The sequence below is a fragment of the Zootoca vivipara genome, chromosome 9 (genome assembly GCF_963506605.1).
Source record: "Zootoca vivipara chromosome 9, rZooViv1.1, whole genome shotgun sequence".
NCBI classification, from domain to species: domain Eukaryota; kingdom Metazoa; phylum Chordata; class Lepidosauria; order Squamata; family Lacertidae; genus Zootoca; species Zootoca vivipara.
In genome coordinates this window covers 11,343,046-11,366,586 of record NC_083284.1, presented here as the reverse complement: position 1 = coordinate 11,366,586, position 23,541 = coordinate 11,343,046, and the positions used below count along the sequence as shown (strand labels likewise).

Below are 23,541 nucleotides of genomic sequence, written 5' to 3'. Positions count from 1 at the left end.
GTTCTCAGAAGGTCATATAGCAAAACTCCCACCTGTATTTGTATGCATCTGATGACAATATGCAAGGACACCTGTCAATAATATCCTAAGAAATATTGGGAAATAGGAGGTCATGTAGCTGATGCATGGGATTCACGTCACAAACTCAGTCGTGCAAGCCCTGCACGAGGGCCTCTGCTTGTGCAATTCTCAAGGAGGGCACAGAGCAGGGCTGGGGAGAGGCATTGCCTGGGAAGGGCTTGGCCTGGGGAGGACCTCAGGGGCCACAGAGGGAGACACAGAGGGCCACATTCAGCCCCGAGGCCTGACATTCACTTTCCCTGGTCCAGGATGAGATTGTAGAGGGTTTACTGTTAAAAGGGAAGTGAGGGGCAGACGGGGCTCGTCAACCTGGGAAGGTAATCCCCTGTAGGAGAAGGAAAACTCTGACACTAAACCTCCGCTGCCTTATGGGATATCTTTGAAAGAACAGAAAGGTGAAAGAGTAAACAAAAGAAATCCATAAGATGGTTGGGTAGCACTTTGTACCATAGCTGCCAAGTTCCAGCCTGAGAAATAAGGGACTGGACCGGAAGTAGCAGACCGGAAGTAGCGCTGTCGCCATTTTGGAACTGGGCGGAGCATGCTCAGAAGCTACTTTTGATGCTGCTCTGCCCTGTTCCAAAATTGGCCACCGCACCAGAAGTCACACTGCAGCCATTTTGGAACTGGGCAAAGCAGCATCAAAAGTCGCTTCCGAGCATGCTCCGCCCAGTTCCAAAATGGCCACTGCGCCAGAATAAACCGGGGGGGGGGGGACACAAAAAAATCCGTTTTTTCGGCTGGGGACAGCTGGAAAAACGGGGGTTTCCCGGGAAATACGGGAGACTTGGCAGCTATGCTCTGTATGCCTCCTTCTGGAAACTCCTGCAGCCAAGCTCTGTGTTCCTTCCATCAGCAGGACCGGGGGGGGGGGGTCTTGTCATGTGGGCAGCCCAGGCCCTCCATCCACACTGCCCAGAGAGGTCACTTTGGTGCTAATGCAATGGCTTGACTTCACCCCTGGAGGAACACTCCATTGTATCTTGAGACAGAGGGAGGCCAACGACTGTTAACAGATTTCCCAACAGAGACAGAAAGTTTTCACTCCTGCTCAGGGGTGCAATTTGCATCAGGCTCCCCACATGAGCTACATGCTTGGACTCTACTGGAGACAGAAGGGTCAACTAGGGAAGCCCTCAGGCTGACCCCAAGGTTAATCTGGGGTTATCAGTGGTTGCTTTGCACAGTGTCCCGCGGGTGACTGCAGGCATCAAAGCCACAAGAGCCAGCATGAAGTAGGTTGAGCCGGATGCAGAAGGTGGTGTTTATACAGAAATCCTAGGGAGAGGCCTGCCTGCCTGAAACAGAAGGACACAGAGGACCGAGACCACTTACCTATTCCCCGAATTGCTTTCCGAATCGCTTCAGCATCTCTCGATGCATTAAAGCCAGGAGCATCCCGGATCGTTCCCCTAGTGCCAACCTAAAAGAGGGAGAGCAGGGAGAAAGAGTATTATTATTATTATTATTATTATTATTATTATTATTATTATTATTATTAATATTATACCAAAAATGGAAAACGAGCGAGGTCCCAGCTAAAGAAGAATGGCAACTTGAACTGATGGAATATGCACAGCTTGTGGATCTAACATATAGAATAAGAGAACAAGAAGAAGATACATTTAAAGAAGATTGCAAAATGTTTATTGAATATATGGGGGGGGGGAACTGTGTACACTTGAAAACGTTGGCAGCATTAAGGTAAATTCAACCGTGCAAATAAGTTTTGATGGATGTAATAATGGAATACTGAATGGTATGCAGGGATTTATGTTATGCAAAATGAACCATGGAAAGAGAAGAAGGGAAGTCAGTTTAAGGATGTTTAAATGAATATTCTAAATTGTAAAACAGGAAATTTAATAAAATTAAATAATAATAATAATAATAATAATAATAATAATAATAATAATAATAATAAAGTCATTGGGTGATCGTACTGTTTCATTTCCAGTCAGTGCATATCCTGTAACTTCCTGCTGAAATCCCATAACTTTTCATACCAGATGCTTGTGGGGTTTGTGTGTGTCCTGCTTTTGTTGCACTATAGCCCCTCTGGATAGGAATAGTGTGGCACCATTTGGGAACCATCACAGAACAACTAATAAAAAAGAATGAGTCCACCGGTACTCTTCCTGTGTCAAGAACATGTTGCAGAACCTGGAGTGAAACACCTGTCTGGAGGGGCCCATACTCTCTCTTTCTTTCTTAAATAATAATAAAATAGACTGAGCACACAAACACACAAGCAATGCTAGCAAATATGGAAGACCAGTCATGTTCTCCTGCACCACACTGCCAAGTCTATCATGACTTTTTGGCTCTTCGTGACATTCAGGTGTAGGGCAGGGCTACAATGACAAGCAAATTGTGTCCATACTTTTTGTCCGCCGAAGCCTGAGGGCTAGAAACACGTCAGCCTTTTTTTTAAAACAACAAAAAAGTGAAATATGACACCATGACAAAAGAAGTCACTTTAATTCGCCACTTCCTGCTAGTTGTGTCACGATCTCAGGAATGCCAATTTACTCCTATCTCAAAACGCAAATACAGTAGACCAGCTGGCCTTTTGCTTATAAGATCCGATCTAACTAGAGGAGGCCAGAGGAAATTTACTTGGGTGTGGAGGGGGGGGGAGAAACAAAACACACACACACACACACACCCCACAGGAGCTTATGATCTCAGCCATTCAGGAACGTTGACAGTTCATCCGCTGAAAATGAAGAAATGAAAGCGAAGCATTTTCCTGACGCCAAAATCCTGCCTACGTGGGGCTCTGAACATGCTCAAATTCAGCCACAGTCAAGAACAATGAAAGGCACATGCAGCTCGCACATTCCTGAAATTGCTGGTGCAGCAGTGCGCACTGCATGTGCTAGGCTGAGAGGAAGAGCACTCTATGGAAATGTGCAAAGGGAAAGCCAATCCTTCACATCGCAGAGACAAAGTACGGTTGAAGCCAGGTAGACAGTGAGTCAGGGAAGTCTTGCATGTGGTCGTTACTCTGCTTTTTACACAAGCCCAAGTATTTGCTGGCTCCAGGATGTTTGCTGAAGTGGAGACATGAGCTGCCGTCTCCCTCTTCTGCTTGCTTCCTGTTTCTGTAACGGACTAAACTGCCTGTGGCTCTTCAGTTCCCACAGAGCAGCCTTCTCCTACTTGGCACCTGCTAGCAGGGGCTGATGGGAGTTGTAGTCCAAAGCTGCAGGGAGCACACCTGGCTGAGGGACCCTGAGTGATAACCTTGACAGAACCACAGCCTCATTGTATCTAAAGTGTGCGGATGTCGTAGCCACATTCCAAACGTATTTGGAAATCCTTCCACAAAAACTGGCCAGGCCAGTTTTTCAGGTCACGTTCCAGCCCTATCCCCTCAGCAGGACCCACATCGCTAGCACCTGCCCAGGACCCCCAAACTGGGTTTGGCAACCCCCTGTTTTAATTTTCCACAGTGCCCCAGACTAGTGCTGCCAAGTTGGGCATTCTGAAACATTCTGGGAAATTAAAATGGTGGCTCATAGTCGTGGGGTGTTGCTCTCGGGTAAAGACACCAAGACAGGGCACATCAATGTTACCAAGAGAGTGACTCTCCTCAAACCTAGAGGCAGTTCCTGAACCTGATTTTTATGTCACCCTGGGAGCCACTTTTCGAATTTCTTCCATGGCGATATTTTGCCCAGAGAGAGAACTGGGATGTGGGAAACATTTGCTACAAAGCCAAGGCTCTCGCTAGCGTTGAGGAAGAAGGCCCCTCTTTCCTAGTTTATTTTCTTCTCCCTAAAAGAAAAGTGACAGCTTTGGAGCTACAAGATTAAATGTGTTGTTCCCCCCCCACACACACCTCCACCTCTGGGATGAGGAGTGATCCATTTGCAAGATAACGTAGGACTCCTGCTAAGGAGAAGCAAGTGGAATAAATTTCCAGAAAAATGAATGGATGAGCGAGCAAATGAATGACTAGCACTGCAATCATCACATTAGGGAAACCTTAACAGTTTAACCACATGAGTCTGTATCCGTCTATCAGTTAATTACCCTAGACTGAGAGGTTTGTTACAAATTCTACAAAGGAAGGAAGTGGAGCAAAAATTTTCATTATCAGCAAGATGATATTCTGAGGAGGTTGGGGGAATACAGACCTTAGAAAGGATTACTGCTCAATGATAGAACACATGCTTTTTTATGCAGGAGGGATTAACTGAGTCATGTTCATTAATTTCAATGGGTCTAACTCTGAGTAAAAGTTAGTTGAATGCCACATCTGTCTGAAAACATGAAAACACACCCTGTCTGAAACTAGAGAGGTGCGGCCACTCAGTGTGAACATTACTGAGATAGAAAGACTAATGGATCTGACTTTGGTGCAAGGCAGGTCCCAATGTTTCAGAATTTGCTTTTAGATGATGCCCTTCTCAGAAGAGGCTGGCTGCTGGCTGGCTGGGATACTAACAGACCTTAAACAAAGCTGTGATCTCCATACTAAACAAATAATTTCATTATCCGGCAATAGTTTTTTCAAAATGGCACATGAGCAAAACAGCTAGAAGTGTGTCATGCAAATGACTCAGACTTTTTCTATTTCCCCCCTCTAAAGTTCAGTCTCCAAGCAAACAGACATGATCCCAAATGTACAAGAGTAAGGTATGCGGACTACATGATTTTACTCACCCAAACAGAAGCCATTACAGTATGATCTTCTCTCAGAATGACTCTGGAAGAATAACCAGACGTTAACAGAATTCAACATTGGGTATGTTGTTATAAAATGCACTAATAATACTACTACTACTACTAATAATGATGATGATGATAATTCGTTTGTACCCCGCCCATCTGGCTGGGTTTCCCCAGCCACTCTGCGCGGCTTTCACAGAGATTAAAAATACAAGAAAAGTCGTATCTTCTTATAAAGATTCATCTTTTCCACCGAGCTTTCTCCGACTCCTATGATCAGACCTGGATTAATGTGTATGAAACTCCTGAATCTGTTTTATTTGCTTTTACCTGTTTTTATACAGTTGGGTATTTTTAGGGTCTATTTTTAATTTCATGAATATTGTTTTTTATATTGCACATAGTGAGCACTACTTAAAAGATTTTTGAAATAGCAAAGGGCTTAAAAATGCTATAAAAGAAAACGAAGACAATTAGCATTCCTTTCTTTCCGATACGTTCCTGCGGAAATTCTCGTGATGTTGCTGCTGAGGGTACCCAATCCCCGTTCTGTACCTTTTAAGTTTCACAATAACTCTACGTCTATAAATCTGTAGTGAGGCCTGTGCACACACTGCGAAACTGGCAACAAAAACCAGCTCCCTCTGACTGTTGCGGTCAGTTAGCTATGTCCTCCTGACTCCGTTCCACCACAACTGTTTTAGGCACCCTTTTGCCTCAATGAAGCAAACCATTGTTTGTTTCCAAACCATAGTACAGTATCAGGTCTTGATTTGAGAAGAGAACGACAGCTTGTATAAGCCACAGTTTGCTACATTTGGACACAACATCAACAACCCTCCCAACTGCTGTTTCCTGTTTGCAATGTCTCCATTCCCACCTCCCAAATAAAAACAGGCTTCTGAATAACTTGCCATTCTGGCCTGAGTCACAGGCCACAGGGAATGAATAGCAGAGGGAATACACTGTGTCTCTAACTTCCTCCCACCCAGGATTCATTCATTTATTTATTTTACCCAGAGAACTTTGGAAGCTGTCCAAGCTCAAATACGCAACACAGGAAAGGCGTATTGACTCAGATCCTTAAGCAGGGATGTTCGTTTGCCACAAGCACACAGGGTTTAAAGCATAAAGTTAGCTCAGTGTTTTGCTTGGGAGAAATTTGCCCCACCCAACCTGAAGTTATGGAAACAAGGATTTCAGAGGAGTAAAAGCAGTTAGAGAAACTTCCTCTTCTTCTCAAAATCAGGCTTAGTGAAGAAAGGACACATCAGGGGCAATGTCTCCAAGCAGGGCTCACCTCAGCATCTGATAAAATATGCTGCTTTGAGGCAGGCTCTAGGCAGTTCCAGTTTAATGTTATTTTTTGAAAGTCAGTCACATGCCAACAAATTAAGGTTGCACACAATCAAAGGCACTACTGAATGACAAATCTGATCTTTAAAAAATCAAAAAGTAGCAATGCAATGCACTGGAAAATATGGGATAGCTGTTGTTTCACATAGTGATGTCTAACTTTCCCACAAACGGATCAGAATTAAAGGTGTCTAACCAGCCCAGACAGGGGACGCGGGTGTAGCGCTGTGAGTTAAACCACAGAGCCTAGGGCTTGCCGATCAGAAGGTCGGTGGTTTGAATCCCTGCGATGGGGTGAGCTCCCGTTGCTCGGTCCCAGCTCCTCCCCACCTACCGTAGCAGTTCGAAAGCACGCCAAAGTGCAAGTAGATAAATAGGTACCGCTACAGTGGGAAGGTAAATGGCGTTTCCATGTGCTGCTCTGGTTCGCCAAAAGTGGCTTTGTCATGCTGGCCACATGACCTGGAAGCTATACACCGGCTCCCTCGGCCAAGAACGTGAGATGAGCACCGCAACCCCAGAGTCATGACTGGACCTAATGGTCAGGGGTCCCTTTACCTTTAACCAGCCCAGACACCTTGTGCAAACGACTCAGGAAGAGTGAAAATCAGAGAACCATAGAACTGTAAAGTTGGAAGGGACCCTGAGGATCATCTAGTCCAACCCCCTGCAATGCAGGAATATTCAACCATCCCATATGGGGATTGAACCTGCAACCTTGGCACTGTCAGCACCACACTCTAACTGATTGAGCCAGCCACTGCTTAGCATACAGGTCATCTGGATGTGACCTGTGGAGGTAAGCAGGGCAATGAGGGTTCAGCAGCCCTTACCAATTCACTTCTTTTCTTCCTGCACTGAAGCATAGCCAGTGTAGATGTCAACTCAAGCTGGCTTCAGACAGTCATAGGACTATTAAGAGTTTTTCAGCCTCCACTGTCTCTCAGGGCTCATACAGACTGTTGGTTTTTCAAGAGACCAAGGTGTGCTTGTAATGTGCAAATGCTCAGGTCCTGCACAGCCAAATAGCAGGTTTCCTAGGGAGTTTTACTAGGTGTTGACCAACACAGTCTCTAGACAAACTTAGAGCATATTAGCAGGGAAAGTTGGGATTACTCTGCCCATACAGAATTCCATCTGTTCCAACACACTCTCTCCAAAAGTGGCTTAGCTGAAAGAAAGAGCGATTAAAACTGCCACCATCACACTTTTAACCACAGCCTCATATTATATACCAAGATATCCTGCCAAGGTTTCATTAATGTAGGGTTGCCATATTTCAAAAAGTGAAAATCTGGACACATGTAAAGTCTTTTTTGGCAAAGTTGTTGAGGTTTTTTTCCTTCTGCAAAATCTAAAAAATATATATAGTTTTTGAGCTATTTTAAAGGAAATTCGCCAAAATATGCACTTCCAACATGGATTGCCATATGTCCAAATTTCCCCAGCCATTTCAGTGATTTCCACCCGGACACTGTTTTCAACAGCCAAATCCCGGCTATGTCCAGGAAATTCTGGATGTGTGGCACTGTTTTCAACAGCCAGGAAATTCTGATGTGTGGCAGCCCTAATTAATGTCTATCATGGATAACAGCCACAGATAGACCAATGCTCCATGAACTTCTCTAATCCTTAAACCAAATCAAGTGTCCAGGTCAGGCATCCCCAAACTGCGGCCCTCCAGATGTTTTGGCCTACAGCTCCCATGATCCCTAGCATGGGCGTAGGCAGGGGGGGCAGGAGCAAAGGCTGAGGGGCGCAGTGTGGCAGCCCCAGGCTCCCGCTCCCGGCGTGAAGCTCCAGAGTCGCGCAGGGAACGCGAGCCTGTGGCTGCCTCCTCCGAAGACCTGGGAGGCGCAGGCCACGTGGCCCCGCCCACATTTCCGCTGTGGCCCCTCCCCTCCCGCCCCTTGCCCCCCCTAATTTTGATCCTGGCTACGCCCCTGATCCCTAGCTAACAGGACCAGTGGTCGGGGAAGATGGGAATTGTAGTCCAAAACATCTGGAGGGCAGAAGTTTGGGGATGCCTGGTCCAGGTTTTTTTCATGGTATAGTCCTCTCAGGACCACCCTGCTCCAAACTGCAGATGTGTGCAAGTGTGTGTGTGTTATGAAGCTCTACCACATTCCCTGCACATGGACAGCTTCTTCATCAAATGCTTGCTTTCCATGAACTGAGAGGCCTTTGATCTGAGCCAGATCACAAGTATGCAATTCCACTCAGCTTTACCTTGAAGCATTGCAGTCGCAACAGGAGTGCTGCTAATATGTGAAAGAGCTTCATTCACCCACGATTCCATCCCTATGAGTCATCATGTCCTTTCCCTGCACATTAGCAACATACAATAGGAAGTATATCCTACACCTCAGAGCGTCTCAAGAAAGCTCTAACAAAAATGGGGGGTGGGGAGGGAGAGGAATCCCAAACCCACCTGGGGCGCAATATCCATACTAGGACTGAGGCTGTTGTATCAAACCAGGCCAGAGATAGAAACCCATCGGAAGTCCTAAAAGCCAGGCTTGTTGGAATGGGGAGCGGGAGTTTTTCCCGCTGAACCCCCGAAGATTCCCCAGGCAACAGGAGTGTCAACTTGGCCCCGCGATGCAGTGCGCATGGCCCTGCTGGCACGGAATTTAGTGGGTGCTCAGCTCGGGCATCCAGGGCCCCAGGGAATTGACACCTTATGCTCCCCATCGAACGTTGCCTGGCATAGGTGCCGGGCTCCCTGGGGCTCTGGGTGCCCGAGCACCCACAAAATTCAGGAGCTGGCACTCCTGATGGGGCAAAACTGCTGCCCCAAGCGCGCAACGCGCACCGTTTCCAATAATTCCAGGAAGAAGGCGCGGCTGGGGCGCCTCAGGCTACCACACTGGCCGAAGCGCGAGAGGTGTGGCACGAAAGCGCGCGCCCTCCCGCCTCAATGGGGTCTCCCCCGGCGCCCGAGAGGTGGAGTAGAAAGTCAGGCGTCCCTTGCTCTCGAGTACTTACCCGCCAGCAACAGCCAGACGCGCCCCAGGAGCCGCGAGTTTGCAAAGGGAAAAAGCGGCCCTGGAGTGTATCCGTTGCCGGAGGAAAGTTGCGCTCCGCCCTCGCTCGGCCCCACCTGCTGGGCCACGACGCCGGGGTGGGAGGCTGGGCTCACGGCCGGCCCATCCCAGCTCGCTGTCGGCTTATTCCTCGTCACTCTTGGTCTCGCTGCAACCGCGGAAGAGCCGGGAGGCCCGAACTGCGGCGACGCTCCTGCGCTTTGCTAAGAGTTGTGAGGCAGGCAGGCAACCCACAGGGAAAGCGCTCCGCTTTAGCACGGCGTCTCTCTTTTTCTCTGTACTGGATGGTTGCTGTATTAGCATCGCATGTAATTGCTCAGCGCGAGGGCGTTTGGCTAAAATGGAAAGGGAAGGGGCGCCAAAGCCAAGGGGAATTAAAAGTAAAGGGCGTTTTTACGCAGCTGCAGAGTTGTTTTTCCATTCAGTGAGGAAAGTGATAGGGGAACGCGCTGGAAAGCGTGGTATGGCAAAATATCACGTCGTCTAATCTCCGCATAAACAAATCTGAATGCTCCATAGCACTGAAAAGTTTGTGCAAACTTATAGGGAGGTGGGCTCAACAAATGGGTCGCCTGGAAGCGATCTGCGGACTGCAGGCTACCTTCCAGCCACGCAACATACCGGAGGTGTCTTAACTCCACTTCCTACCACCCAGGCACACAAGAGGAATTCAGTCAGAAGATTAATAAAAAATTCCTTCAGTAGCACCTTAAAGACCAACTAAGTTTTTATTTTGGTATGAGCTTTCGTGTGCATGCACACTTCTTCAGATACAGTGAAATGGAAGTTCCATTTCACTGTATCTGAAGAAGTGTGCATGCACACGAAAGCTCATACCAAAATAAAAACTTAGTTGGTCTTTAAGGTGCTACTGAAGGAATTTTTTATTTTACTTCGATCTAGACCAACACGGCTACCTACCTGTAGTCAGAAGATTGTTGCAGTCAGGCAAAGCTAGCATGGAGCAGCCGGGCTGAAGAGAGGGGAGGCCTGAGGAGAATCCCAGGGCCAGAGGAAGAGCCCTGGAGGGCCTGAAGGGGGCTCTGGGGCCTGAAGTTCCCCACCCTGCTTTATGACATTGCAAAGGTACAACCTTTTTGTAGCCTTTGCAAACACACTGAGCTGCTTTTCTCCCCTGTCTTCCGTTGCCAGCTTACAATATAAAAACACTAGAATCTATAACATGGTAATGGACAAAAACAATAACCCATCTCTCACCCGTTTAAAAAGGCCACAGATCAGACTGTGAGAAAAGGAAGGCTTTTGCCCGGCACCTATCCTGATGTCTGCAATGCTCTTTACATCTCTGAAATGTTGGCTGAAGGCAAATGTGATGAAATCTGCCTGGCCGATCTGGGTAGGTCTTTGCAACCAATTTAAATTGAAAGGCAAGTTCAGTTGAAAAGTAACCAAATGTGGTTTTTATTAGCAAAACAAAAACCCAGCAACAATGCGGAGAAAAGGGTATCACGGAAATAAAAACCATTCGTCCCGTAACAAAATGACCAATGCTCCAGAATACATAGAAGGGCGAGTTTCAAGAAAACTGGTTGACAGCACCAAATGAGATTTACTCGGAGCAACTTATAAGAACTTTCTCTCGGAATGGGCAGTGCTCAGGAAGACGCTGGAGGGGAAGTACGCATATCGAAAGGGGGCAGGACTTGTATGCCTGCAGGCCCCAACACTTGAACATTGGGTGACAAACAGAAATATGCAATATCCATGTGCCAGCAGTTGTACAATTTAGGAGAAAGTATGTGTGCTCATTGTCTCTTTTTTCAACAGCATTGCAATCATTATTCATATAGCAACATCAATGTGCAAGATGCTCTGTACTAATAATGAGATGGATTCTCCATGGTTCCCCTACAGCTTTATCAACGCCATTGCATACACATGTTGGCATTCCAGGACTAAATACAGTTACGAACTTAATTCGTTCCGGAGGTCCGTTCTTAACCTGAAACCATTCTTAACCTGAGGTACCACTTTAGCTAATGGGGCTCCCGCTGCCACTGCGCAAATTCTGTTCTCATCCTGAGGCAAAGTTCTTAACCCGAGGTACTACAAGGTGATTGTAACCCGAGGTACCAATGTAACTTGGCACAAGATCCTGCCTGCCATGCCAGAATAACTCCCCTGCAACATCACTTTTGTTACTGCTTTATTCCACCTTTCCAAGGAGCCCAGAATGCCACTTGTGGGGGGGTCGTCCCCTTTTAACCCTCACAACAACCCTGTGAGGTAGGATAGGCCTAAAGGTTTGCCCTAGATCAACCAATCAGCTTGGCTTCTGAGCAGAGACTCAAACCCAGAGCTCCCTGTTCCAAGACCACTCTGGCGGCTCTCATGTTCTTCCCCAGATTCAGCAGGCTGCTGTGGGCTCAGAGGTTTCAATGTATGCAATGAACTCCGTCACCCACATTCACTTCAATGGAGGGCAGGGTTCTGGGAGCACATGGAGCTATCCATTCGCTGGTCTGAATGGGGACAGCTCACAAAGGCAGGGGTGTCTCTGGTGGCAGAAGTGGTCTTGTGGGTGGAGGGAAAATGAAGGGATAGAGTTTATTGTATATGTTGTGTATGTTTTGTCTCTATAAAGAAAAAATCAATAAAAATTATTATAAAAAAACAAAGGCAGGGGTGCATTCCATGGTGTTGTGTATCAGGCTCTGAAGCGGGGCAATAGGCTAGACCTTGTACACGACATCCTGGTAGCGAAAGCTCCAGTCTCAATCTGTAGGATGGTTCTATGTCAACACAAATGGCCTTTCTCCACCTAGGGTCAACCCACTCATGTGAATAGTCCAACATAATGTTCACTTCACTGTTCGAAAAGCCCTGGGGAAAGTCTTCAGTCCAGGTCACGCAGGGGAACAATCTGAACACAGGTCAAAGCATTCACAAGACTTCTTCAAAGCATCACGGATGTTGCTTAATTATGAACAGCAGAATGCTGACACTGTGAATAAACGGGCCAGTGTGCATCTGAGGGAAATCCAATACTGCCTGTTGGCATCGATCAAAACATATACAAAGTGATTGCGTGAATCAAATGAAGTAAAGCAACGATTACCGGTCTTTTGAGACTTTCAAGTGTGCATCTACAGAAAATATATTAGCAATCTGAGCCAGGTGAAATATTCCACCGCGGTCCGTCAGCTTCATAATTGTCTCAAAACCAGCCGCTATGATGAGACTGTCACAGCAAATTTGCAGCAGATCAAACAGTAATGAGATTAGGCACATTGCATACAATGCATTTATACCCAACGTTTCTGAAATCAGAGTAGTTCTACTTCAATAGCCGCAAATATTTGCTCATCTCCTATGGAGGTCACTGTATTTCTGTATGTGCAATCCGATCTTATGTATGCTTACTCAGGAACAAGTTCCTTGTTGTCAATGGTATGTAACTCCCAGTAGGTATGCTTAGGCACTAACAGCAGAACATAATTGTTCTACAGTCTATTCCAGGCACTGAGGTTCCAATGCATGTGTGAAGCTCCCTCGTGAAATGATTTCCCCATTCATGTCAAGGGAGGGAGCCAACCCACAATGTTTGTACATTGGCTCACCCCACTGAAACAATTGAGAAAGCCTGCTCTGCTTAGATTTCTGGGTGTCCACTGGAACACTCATGGAATTCTGTACTGGAGAAAATTCAGAAATGCACGACAATTCAGACATTTGAGAAATTAACATTAAGTGGAAGAGAAATTAACATTAAGTGGTTTCTATAGAGGAAGAAACCACTTCTACTTAAGTGGAGACCGGCTGAATATTACCCAGCACATTTTTGGCACTAAATAAACAATGGGAGATAGCCTGCTAAGTCAGAGTAAGTCCATCAATTTCAAAGAGTCTATTCTGAATACAACTTAGTTGGGCATCACCAAACATATATGGCAGTGGTAGTTCTAGTAATAGCGGTGGTCAGATCTTACTTTTGCTCAAAGAGAATGCATTATACATTTGGCTTAACATGTTACCCTGTACCATGACAGCAAAACGCAAAAAGTAAAGAAAGGAAGGAAGGATAATTAGCAACTACAGTCATACCTCGGTTTACGACCACAATTGGTTCCGGGGAGCTGGTCGCTCCCCGAGTACGTCATAAATGGAGCGGTTCTTCTGCACGTGTGCGAAGCGCCGATAGAGTGCTTCTCGCATGTGTGCGCTGCGCAGATCGCTTCTGCGCATCCACGCGCCGCGGAACCCGGATGTAAATACTTCCGGGTCCGCGGCGGCCGCAAACCGATCGGTCGCAAACCGCGGCGGTCGTCAACCGAGGTATGACTATAAAATGAACTTTAAAAGCTGACGCAAAGAGAAGCCCTTAAACCATGGCCAGCTTCCTCTAATGCTGCCGCAACGTGCTTCACCTTCACTCAGGAGCTGGAGGAACTGGTGCGTATATATGGTTGAACATGAGCAGGTTCCAATGGGACTGATGCAATAGTGGCTGCGAGAGGAAGCAGTGGACCACAACATTTACTCCCCTGTTGCTCCTTCCACCTCCAAAGAAGCCTCATTTGCATTTGGCACCCTTCTAGTGTTTAATCAACCCCATTTTGCAGTGGAAGATACAGGAAACTGGGCACTGGAGGCTGGGTGTGTGTGTGAATGGAATGCTATCATCCAAGAGACTCGATTCGGCACCTCCTGCCTGGAGAGCCTCAACGCAGGCCTGCTTCTCAATGAGGTAGCTCTGTTGCGGAGTGGAAGCGTGCAAAGACGTATCGCTTGCTCACCGCTCAAGCAAACAATGACCAAAAAGGTTTCGCTCTTCCCTTTCTCTCCCCACCACCCACAAAGATCTTTACAAAAATATCAGGGATGGTTTCTTTTAAAAAACCAACAAATTGTAGAAGTTCCCCCTGCCCACCCACCCCCCGGCTCCAATTTCCTTTGTACAATTTATAAAAAAGATATTACAAAAAGAAAAAGAGAGAAAAGTTGTGCGCAGGCTACTAGACTTCTGTCCCGTCATGTAAATTGTTGTGGACTTTCACTGCCAAGTTCACTTGCTTGACCTTTGCCCCTTGGGCCTTGTAGGCCCCGTCGCTTTCGCAGAGTACGTTCAGGTTCTTCACGGTGCAATACTGTCTGTTGACGTTCTTCTCGACACCCTCTGTGTTCCTCTTGGCGGCCTCTACTTTGGTGTTGAGAGGATACTGCTCCACGGCGTCCCTAGCCGCCTTTTTCTTTTTCCTGTGCTTCCGACACTTCCTGGTCACGAAGCAGAAGATCAGGAGAACCAGCAAGAGGAGCATGATGGCTGCAAAGGCGCTGCCGATGGACGCCCCCGTCTGTGACAGGGAAGCGGCGGCTACCGCCTCTTGCTGCTCCAGGCTTAGAGACTTCATGTTCGTGCCGTTCTTGACCTGGTCTCCTTCATTGTCGTAGATCAAGGAGTCATCTAGAATCAGGCCGCCCTTGGGGCTCGCAAGGTCCCGGCGGCTGCGTCGCAGCTGCTGCACCAGAGAACGTGGCACCCGGGGACCTGCGATGGTCTCAGGGCCGATGACGTAGATCACTTGGAGGTACCACTGATGCCCGGTTTCCACCTGTTCGAAAAGACAGAAGGAGGGCACAAAATAAACTAAAAAGAGAGAGGCTTCACTAGATGCTTCAGTGAAAACCCTCACTGCCCAGCCCCCAAACCTAACTTTTCAGTTACTGGATAAAGGGAATTAATCGTTATTTGTTTATTCCTTAGGTTTTGATAGCACCCCCTTGAATGGCACTCCCAGTGATAAACAAAGAGCACTCAACTGCAAATGGAGAGCAGTAGAATTCCAAAAACAGAATTATAATTCCAGACAGTTTCCCTTCGTAAGCATATTACCCAAGAACATTTCCCCAAAGGCATCTATGAGAAGCGGTCGTCTGAGAATCATGCTCCTTTACTTAAGTGTATTCAAGAAAAAGATGCCAAACTTTAGAAAAGTTGCACTCTCATTTTCAGATCAATTTTATATATATAATATTTGGTTTTTCAAATTACTGTACAGTTTTATAATCATATATCTAACATACAACTTAAAGACAAGATTCCATAGAATTTCCTGGACTTCCCTCCTCCTCTTTGTGGGTCCTGTTGTTAATCATTTACTCCTGTATCTTTTTATAATAATCCAAATCTTTTACCTCTCCATTATATCCAAAATTCACCATTAAACTACAAGTGTTATTCCAATCCTACCAACATTTTAAACAATTTACAATGGTTTTTAAGGTAAATTATAAATTTTCCCCCATTCTTTATTAAAATTTTGGTTTTCCTGATTTCTGATTCTTCCAGTCATTTTTGCCATTTTAGCATAATCCGTCAGCTTAATCTGCCATTCTTCTCTGGTCGGGACTTGATCTTCTTTCCATCTCTGGGCCCAGAGAAGGCATAGGGTTCAGGTATAAACCCATTTAACAGAGGATTGACACTACTCTCAAAACATCTCTGCAAAACATCTCAAGGGCACCATTTTAACCAAAGTTGGCATACACAGATCCCTGGGAAACCCCCGTTTTTCCAGCTGTCCCCAGCTGAAAAAACGGATTTTTTTGTTTTCCCCCGGTTTATTCTGGCGTGGCGGCCATTTTGGAACTGGGCAGAGCATGCTCAGAAGCGACTTTAGATGCTGCTCTGCCCAGTTCCAAAATGGCTGCAGCGTGACTTCTGGTGCGGCGGCCATTTTGGAACTGGGCACAGCAGCAGCAAAAGTCACTTCTGAGCATGCTCCGCCCAGTTCCAAAATGGCCGTCACGCTACTTCCGGTATGCTACTTCCGGCCCGGTCCCTTATTTTTCAGAGAGGAACTTGGCAGGTATGACCAAACCATGAGAAGGCATAGATTCTAGTGTTCCACTGCACAATCAATTTGTAGAATTAAAACCATGATGTTTGTCTGGGGCATTAGCCTGTATCCTACTCACCTTGTAGAGGGCATCCACCTTCATGATGAAGCCGTCCACTCCAGGCATGCTGCTGACCAGGTGGAAATCGGGCAGCTCAGAAGCAAAACAGGCATCGAAAGGTACATCGTGGAAGTATTTGTCGGTCGCTTCTGGTTGAGTCCTGTCCTGGAATTTGAAGGCAGAAGTAGCCCATGATTACAAGGGAGACAGACAACATGCTCTTAAGAGAGCAGGCCTACACTGAATTGTATCATTGCCCAAAGCTGGCTCTCTGGAGAAGCAGGCAGCAGGTTGGCCAAAGAGGAGAGTTACATAGCTACTGTGTGCTGATCCTTATCTTTTTTCCTCCCAGCTAATTGTCCCAATCTATTAAGTTCAGTTTGTTTAACTCAAGTTCTAGGGCAGGCCAGCAGGACTTTTGACACTTGTATAACTACTGTCAGTTTGCATTTGTTGGTGCAGAAAGTATTGATCTGATGTGTAGAGATCTTTCCTGTTCTAATTAATTCAAGAGGGTTCTGGAAGCTTCTCTGTGTGAAAGAAACAAGCAGAAGGTTCACGATGTTTGGGTTATTCCTTCAGAGAAGCTGAGCACAGCTGGTTTAAACTGGTTCTCCCAGAAAGTTTACTAACCGTTTTGCTAAAAGGCAGACACAATTTTATTTGGTTCTCTGATATTACTCTTAAACTTAGGCAAATAGGCTTTACAGTGGATTTCCTCTTACCATTTGAGGAATCACATATTTTCGCACTTATTAAGCAGAGGCTGCTAGATAATGAATTCCAAAAACTTTATCCCTTTCAGCCCTCTGTATGCTCCCCTGCCAATTTGGGGCTGCAACCTCATCATGGAACGATGCCTAAATATTTTAATGATCTGGTCACCCCATTACATCATAGAGTATTTATGTTGGCCTGCTTGAATGCCTTTCTGCCCTCCGTGTTGTCTGGAAGGCTCAGAGGCATCCCTTACCAGAACAGACTCTGCACCTGTGGCCAGAATGTACCTGACTCTATGGACCACATGATTCTGAAATGCCCTCTTTTTCACGCCTTACGTGATGATCCCTCGGTGTCCTCTTTGTGGCTCTGCGCCCCCTCCAATAAACAACTCGTGACCAGTTCCTGCTGAGCGGTGACTCTCCTGCACTTACTAGAGTTATGGTGCAATTCTTGACTAGAATTTTTGAAGTTAAATCTGGGGCAGTTGGGCCTACACAATAGTGACCCAGGCGCGGTGCTAAGGCTTTTTGCATCATGACGCACACACGCCCCAGTGCGCCTGCGGAGCTTTGCGTGGGGAGTGGGAGGCTGAGGCCGCCTCAGCAGAACAGCTGAGAGGTGCAGCGAGGTGGCCCCAGACTCACGCTCCCCCTGTGCGCCTCCGGAGCTTCGCGCCCGGAGCGCGAGCTTGGGGCCGCCTCGCCGCGCCTCTCAGCTGTTCAGTTGAGGCGGCCCCAGGCTGCCGCTCCCTGCGCGAAGTTCCGGAGGCGTGTGGGGATCGCTGGGAGTGCGAGCCTGGGGCCTCCCACTCTCTGCTCCGCTGCAGCCTGCAAGACTCTGCTGATCATGCTGGCTGGCGGGCCCCGCTCGCCCTTCTGCCGCTGCCGCTTCTCTGCCGCTCCCCGTGCACCTCCGGAACTTCTCACCGGGAGCGCAAGCCTGGGGCCGCCTTGCCCGCCTTTCAACTGTTCAGAGCAGGCGGTCCCAGGCCCGCACTCCCCGCGCGCCTCCGGATAGCGGCCTGAGGCAGCACCGGCGGGCGGCAGTGGGCGGCCTGGTCAGCGCCCCCTCCATTTTGGCGCCTTAGGCTGTGGCCTAGTTCGCCTTAATGGAAGCGCCGGGGCTGTAGTAACCGCCAAGGACTCATTATCCCTTTCCCCTTTTCATTGTATGTCTCAGAATTATATTTTGTATAGATGGTTTATATGATTTTGTTGCTATATATATGCCAATAAAGGTGTTGAAATTGAACTGGTTCTCTTATCTCTTTCTGTCAAGGTCATGCTGACTAGGCCAGAAGGAACCTGGGTTTCACTTTCTCTTTCTATCTCTTTTCCTTCTGGTGGGGTGTTCTCCACATGGTATGCTTTGTGTTAAGGTTTAGACTTATTGTAAATCATTGTAATTTTAAGTCTGCTGCAACTGGATTTCTTTTGGACAGTGCCAATCCTGAATGTATTGGATTTGTGACCATTATGCTCATTTGCTTTCAGTAGCAGTCGAGCCCTGCTGGGTGAAATATTAATTGCCTCTGGTCTATTTTTTGGGAATCCTGCAACGTGTTTAAGTTGTTACTTTGCTAATTATACACATTGGAATCTACTCTGAATCAATATTGAGTAGAATTTCAATGACAACCACAATACTCAAACCAACAGAACTACTTACAGGTAAGTAGCTGTGTTGGTCTGGCGTAGTCGAAACAAAATAAAGACATTGGATTCTTATCTCATTATAACATGATAAAGCTATCTTTAGCCATCTCACCCCTTGCTTTTTCCTGTAAGACCAATTGCAGTCGTTAACAGTCATCAACGGGTTTTCACACCTATCAGTCAATCACCCCTTCCCACCACCCTTCTGAGTAATACCCCTCCCCACCCTCTCACTATATATAAGGGTCTGGTGACTTCTGTTTCAGTATATCTGAATAAGTGTGTATGCACACGAAAGCTCATACCTATGCTACTGGAAGGATTTTTTAAATTTTGTTTCAACAGAACTACTGTCAGGGGAGAGAGGAACAACTCCATGATACCTTGAAGAGTTCTCAGTGATCAGTGTGGCGTTTCTTCTTAATTCACCACACTTACCGCTTCTCTCATGGAACTAACAGTAATTTGCATGTATTTGGGACCACTGAGCAATCAAGCCCAGTGCTGTCTGCTCTTGATTGGCAGCAGCTCTTCAGGGTCTCAAGTACAAGGGCCCTTCTCAGCTCTGTTACCTGAAATTAGAACCACAAAATTGTAGAGTTGGAAGGAACCATGAGGGTCAACTCCCTGTGACACAAGAACCTTTTTGCCCAACATGGGGCTCAAACCCATGACCCTGAGATTAAGAGGCTCATCTTTTAATCTTTTTTTCAACTTCAGATGCCCTCCAGATGTTTTGGACTACAATGCCCATCGTGCTGGCTGTGGCTGATGGGTGTTGTAGTCCAGGTGGGCAAAGTCTGGTCTAAATCCCCTTTGAGGTCGCTTCCAGCTCTATGATTCTATTGACACTTTGCTGTCTTTTAATAATGACCACCTGAGGCAAATTTGACCTTGCCTGATGCTGGGGGCCAGAAATAAATGATAAATTACAAGAACTCAGGCCAAAGAAGGATGATTTCAAAAAAGTGTCTTCACAGAGTTTTAATAAGGATAAATTCCAGTAAACATCAACATCAGGACAAGGCCCTGTTTCGATTATTCTTCATCAGCACAGATTCACAGGTCAAAGTGTACCAAATATGTTTGCCTGACAAGGCCCTGTTTCGATTATTCTTCATCAGCACAGATTCACAGGTCAAATTGTATCAAATATTTGGTACACTTTGACCTGTGAATCTGTGCTGATGAAGAATAATCGAAACAGGGCCTTGTCCTGATGTTGATGTTTACTGGAATTTATCCTTATTAAAACTCTGTGAAGACACTTTTTTGAAATCATCCTTCTTTGGCCTGAGTTCTTGTAATTTATCATTTCTGGACTCTCCCAAGAACTCCAATTTTCACTGTGATGCTGGGGTCCAGCCTTGGGGTTTAGCAAGTAGTTGCACTGCACTGTAGTAACCTGTAACTTGGTAAATGTATCTCCAGAGGATCCCCTCTGGAGATCCTTTCTGTCCCCCCGCCAGATGCGTGCTACAACGGCTGTCCACATCCACCCTAAGCCCAGGGTGGTTGCCCTTCAAAGCCTTTCACCAAGATGCTAGAGTTACGCAATGTACCAGCAGCAGAAATCTGTGCTTCAGGTGTTTGCTGGGTTGGATGCAGCCATACTGCGGACCCTCGTTATAGATGGTCCCCGTCGGGTCAAAGAAAGGCACGTAGCCGTCCTTCCCTGTGCAGAGATAGACTTTTTCCAACTGCAGTTTGTAGGCAGAGTTGAGATTCTGCTCAGGATTCCACATCACGCGGCCGTAAAGGATTTGGCCTGAGGAAAGAAAACACACAGGAGTCAGGCTGAGTCAATATATGCATTAAAGAAAATATGTAGAGAGACCAGGAGTTTGTGTTATAAAAGAGGGAGAAATATTTTCTCTACGCCATGTACAATTTTATAAACTCCCCCCTTCCTATTTATTTATTTCAGTGTTTCTCAACCTTTTTTGGGCCACGGCACACTTGTTCCGTGAAAAAAATCACGAGGCACACCACCATTAAAAAAGTTAAAAAATTTAACTCTGTGCCGCCCTATATTATAATTATGACTGTAAGAAACACTTGCCAAATATTGCTTTCCAGCGGGTTAGCGCTGTGTATTGGCGGCCGCCAGGCTCGTTTGCACTGAGCTTTGGGAAAGAGGAGGAGAAATATTGCTTTCCGGCGGTTCAGCGCTGCCTATTGGCGGCCGCCAAGCACGTGACAATGCAAATCGCCCTTCTCGTCGCCGCACATCGCGGCACACCAGCCAGCGTCTCGCGGCACACTAGTGTGCCGCGGAACAGCGGTTGAGAAACACTGATTTATTTTTGACAAAGTAATAATCAGAAATAAATAAGAATAAAAATGCGCACCCCCACCACCGAGACCATTCTGTTGCAACTATCCACACCCCCCCCCAAAAAAATTCAACACCTCTTGCAATTGTTTGACCCCTTTCCCTTTTAACAGTACAAATTCTACAAACACCTTTTCCATGTCTCCTCAAAATCATGTCTCTTGCACATTCCCCCGCCTTAACCTTAATGGCGCATGCTAATTTATAAACTTTTATCACGTCACCTCTTACCAACCCAGGTTCCATTTCATTTAGACAACAGCTTTTTTATCAATTCCCCTCCTTTTTTCTGCAGTTTCTGCTGGGCAACAGGCGATGACAGGAAACCGCAACCCAACCCAAGAAGGAAACATAAACCCTACCCTTTGAAAAAGCTCCTTTGTAGTCCATCTCTGCCATGGACATTTCCGATTTGGTTGGGTCCATCAGAAACACTTTCTCGTTGTTGCAGAGCTGAAATTCTGTGTTCAGGGAATACACCACGGGGACCGGCCGGTTAGTTTGCTGGAAGGCAATTGGGATCAGAAATCTAAACAGGGGAGAGAGGAAATAAGAGAGAAATGGCCCTTGAGACAATTTCGGAATTAGGGCAGAGTGGGAAGGTACACATTTTCCCAAGACGAATCTGCCCTACTCCCCTTTTCAGCCCCACAATGGCCGCTGTCAGCTTGGACAACTGACCCCATGACACCGGTTGTCCTGTGCAATTTTGCCTCTGGGTCTATCCACAACCTGAATGTGGCCCCCACCATGTTGCCCAAGAGGCAATATGGCCCTGAAATTGAAAAGAGGTTCATTATTCTTAATATAGCTCACGCCTCCTACAAACTGCTTATCCCTGCCCCCCCCAAACCTATTGCTCCAGAGCAAGGATAGCCATGCCCCCTGGATGGATTGTTTATTGCAGGGGTCAGCAACCTTTTTCAGCTGTGGGCCTTTTTCAGCTGTGAGGACCATGTGGACTATATTTTGGGTGTGTGTGTGTGTGGGAAATGAACGAATTCCTATGCCCCACAAATAACCATAGCTGCCAACTCTCCCGTTTTCCCCAGGAAATCCCCGTTTTTCCAGCTGTTCCTAGCTGAAAAAAATGATTTTTTTTTGTTTTTTCCTGGTTTATTCTGGCGCGGCGGCCATTTTGAAACTGGGCGTAGCATGCTCAGAAGCGACTTTTGATGCTGCTCTGCCCAGTTCCAAAATGGCTGCAGTGCGACTTCTGGCGTGGCGGCCATTTTGGAACTGGGCAAAGCAGCATCAAAAGTCACTTCTGAGCATGCTCCACCCAGTTCCAAAATGGCGGCAGCGCTACTTCTGGTCTGCTATTTCCGGCCCGGTCCCTTATTTCTCTGACAGCAACTTGGCAGGTATGCAAATAACCCAGAGATGCATTTTAAATAAAAGGACACATTCTACTCATGTAGAAACACCAGGCAGGCCCCACAAATAATCCAGAGATGCATTTTAAATAAAAGGACACATTCTACTCATGTAGAAACACCAGGCAGGCCCCACAAATAATCCAGAGATGCATTTTAAATAAAACGACACATTCTACTCATCTAAAAACACCAGGGAGGCCCCACAAATAACCTAGAGTTGCATTTTAAATAAAACGACACATTCTACTCATGTAAAAACACGCTGATTCCTGGACCGTCCGCAGGCCGGACTGAGAAGGCGATTGGGTCGCATCCGGCCCCCAGGCCTTAGGTTGCCTACCCCTGGTTTGTTGGAATTGGCCAACACTAATACAGTGAAAACATCTCTAGCATTATTACCCTTCCAGGAAAGAGAGCATAAAATTCAAACAGTTTTCTCCCCTGCCCCGGATGCTTTCAGTCTGACTGCTGGTGTGCTGATGGCATTAAGCATAGGCTCCGTCTTTGGAAATAATCCAAAGAAGACTTTTTGAAGCGCAGCACAAAGGAAAGGCTGTGATCCGAAGAGCACAGATTCGAGCCTGCTGTTACCCTGCACAGTGCTGGCTTTTCACAGGCCGTGTCCGACTACCGGCCAGATGCATTTGCAGGAATGTTGTCAAAAGCTTTGTTTGATTTGAACAAAACAAAAGCACCATCGTGTAAAGACGGCTGTGCCAATATTTTCTCCTGGAGCAGGGAAAAAGAGCATTGTACAACTCAGGAATTGTATTATTCTTGAGTCTTGGGGAAAAGGGTTTAAATATGTCTCTCTCTTAAATTTCCCCATTTGTGATTCTCATTTGTCTGAATAAACAAGCCAAGTTCTGCTTGTATTTTACACTAGCGATTTGTCACTACCTGAACCCTTAAAAACTGGACTTAACCACCCAGGGGTCCTTTAACTTTTTACCATTACCCATGTTGCCCCCCACACCCTCATGTTTTGTCAGGAGCAGGAGTCAGCAATAAAACACCCGGTTTCAGTGAAGTTAACTCTTTATTCAAAGAAACCAAAACAGCGCAGGTCTCGTGATCCCAGCAACTCTTCCCAGTAGGTCTTGCCCCAATGAGGCAGCTGTGAGGCCTGAAGGTCCCGCCTTCCTGCCACTCCCTAAGACCTCCTCCCCCAGGTCCTTCCCAAGCCACCTGGGGCTCCTTCATCTTGTCTCTCTTTGTTCCTCCCTCTTCATTCCTCTGCGTGATCTGGGAGACCACGAGGGAGGGGAGCTGGTCACAGCAGGAGGGGGAGACTCCCTGGCTACTACAGCAGCTGGCCTCCACTCAGCCTCTTGAGCCCCCCCTCTGCTATTGCCTGCTGTCTG

The 23,541-nt window shown here is 46.8% G+C and overlaps 2 protein-coding genes across 3 annotated transcripts in view; both read right to left on the bottom strand.

Annotated features, from left to right (window-relative positions):
• The window catches only part of ANXA3 (annexin A3), a 34,386-nt gene extending 25,150 nt beyond the window's left edge, over positions 1–9,236 (bottom strand). The window contains exons 1-3 of the mRNA XM_035112571.2: positions 9,106–9,236; positions 4,756–4,798; positions 1,417–1,504 (exon numbers count right to left, since the gene is read on the bottom strand). Coding sequence (XP_034968462.1) covers positions 1,417–1,504; positions 4,756–4,770 — 103 coding nt within the window. The 5' untranslated portion in view covers positions 4,771–4,798; positions 9,106–9,236. The remainder of the gene's footprint in view (positions 1–1,416; positions 1,505–4,755; positions 4,799–9,105) is intronic.
• A 4,831-nt stretch (positions 9,237–14,067) lies between these two features.
• The window catches only part of FRAS1 (Fraser extracellular matrix complex subunit 1), a 332,187-nt gene continuing 322,713 nt past the window's right edge, over positions 14,068–23,541 (bottom strand). For both annotated transcript variants that reach the window (XM_060278390.1, XM_060278389.1), the window contains 4 exons: positions 21,161–21,327; positions 20,026–20,231; positions 16,104–16,250; positions 14,068–14,737 (listed from right to left, as the gene is read on the bottom strand). In XM_060278390.1, the coding sequence (XP_060134373.1) occupies positions 14,141–14,737; positions 16,104–16,250; positions 20,026–20,231; positions 21,161–21,327 (1,117 nt within the window). In that variant the 3' untranslated portion in view covers positions 14,068–14,140. The remainder of the gene's footprint in view (positions 14,738–16,103; positions 16,251–20,025; positions 20,232–21,160; positions 21,328–23,541) is intronic.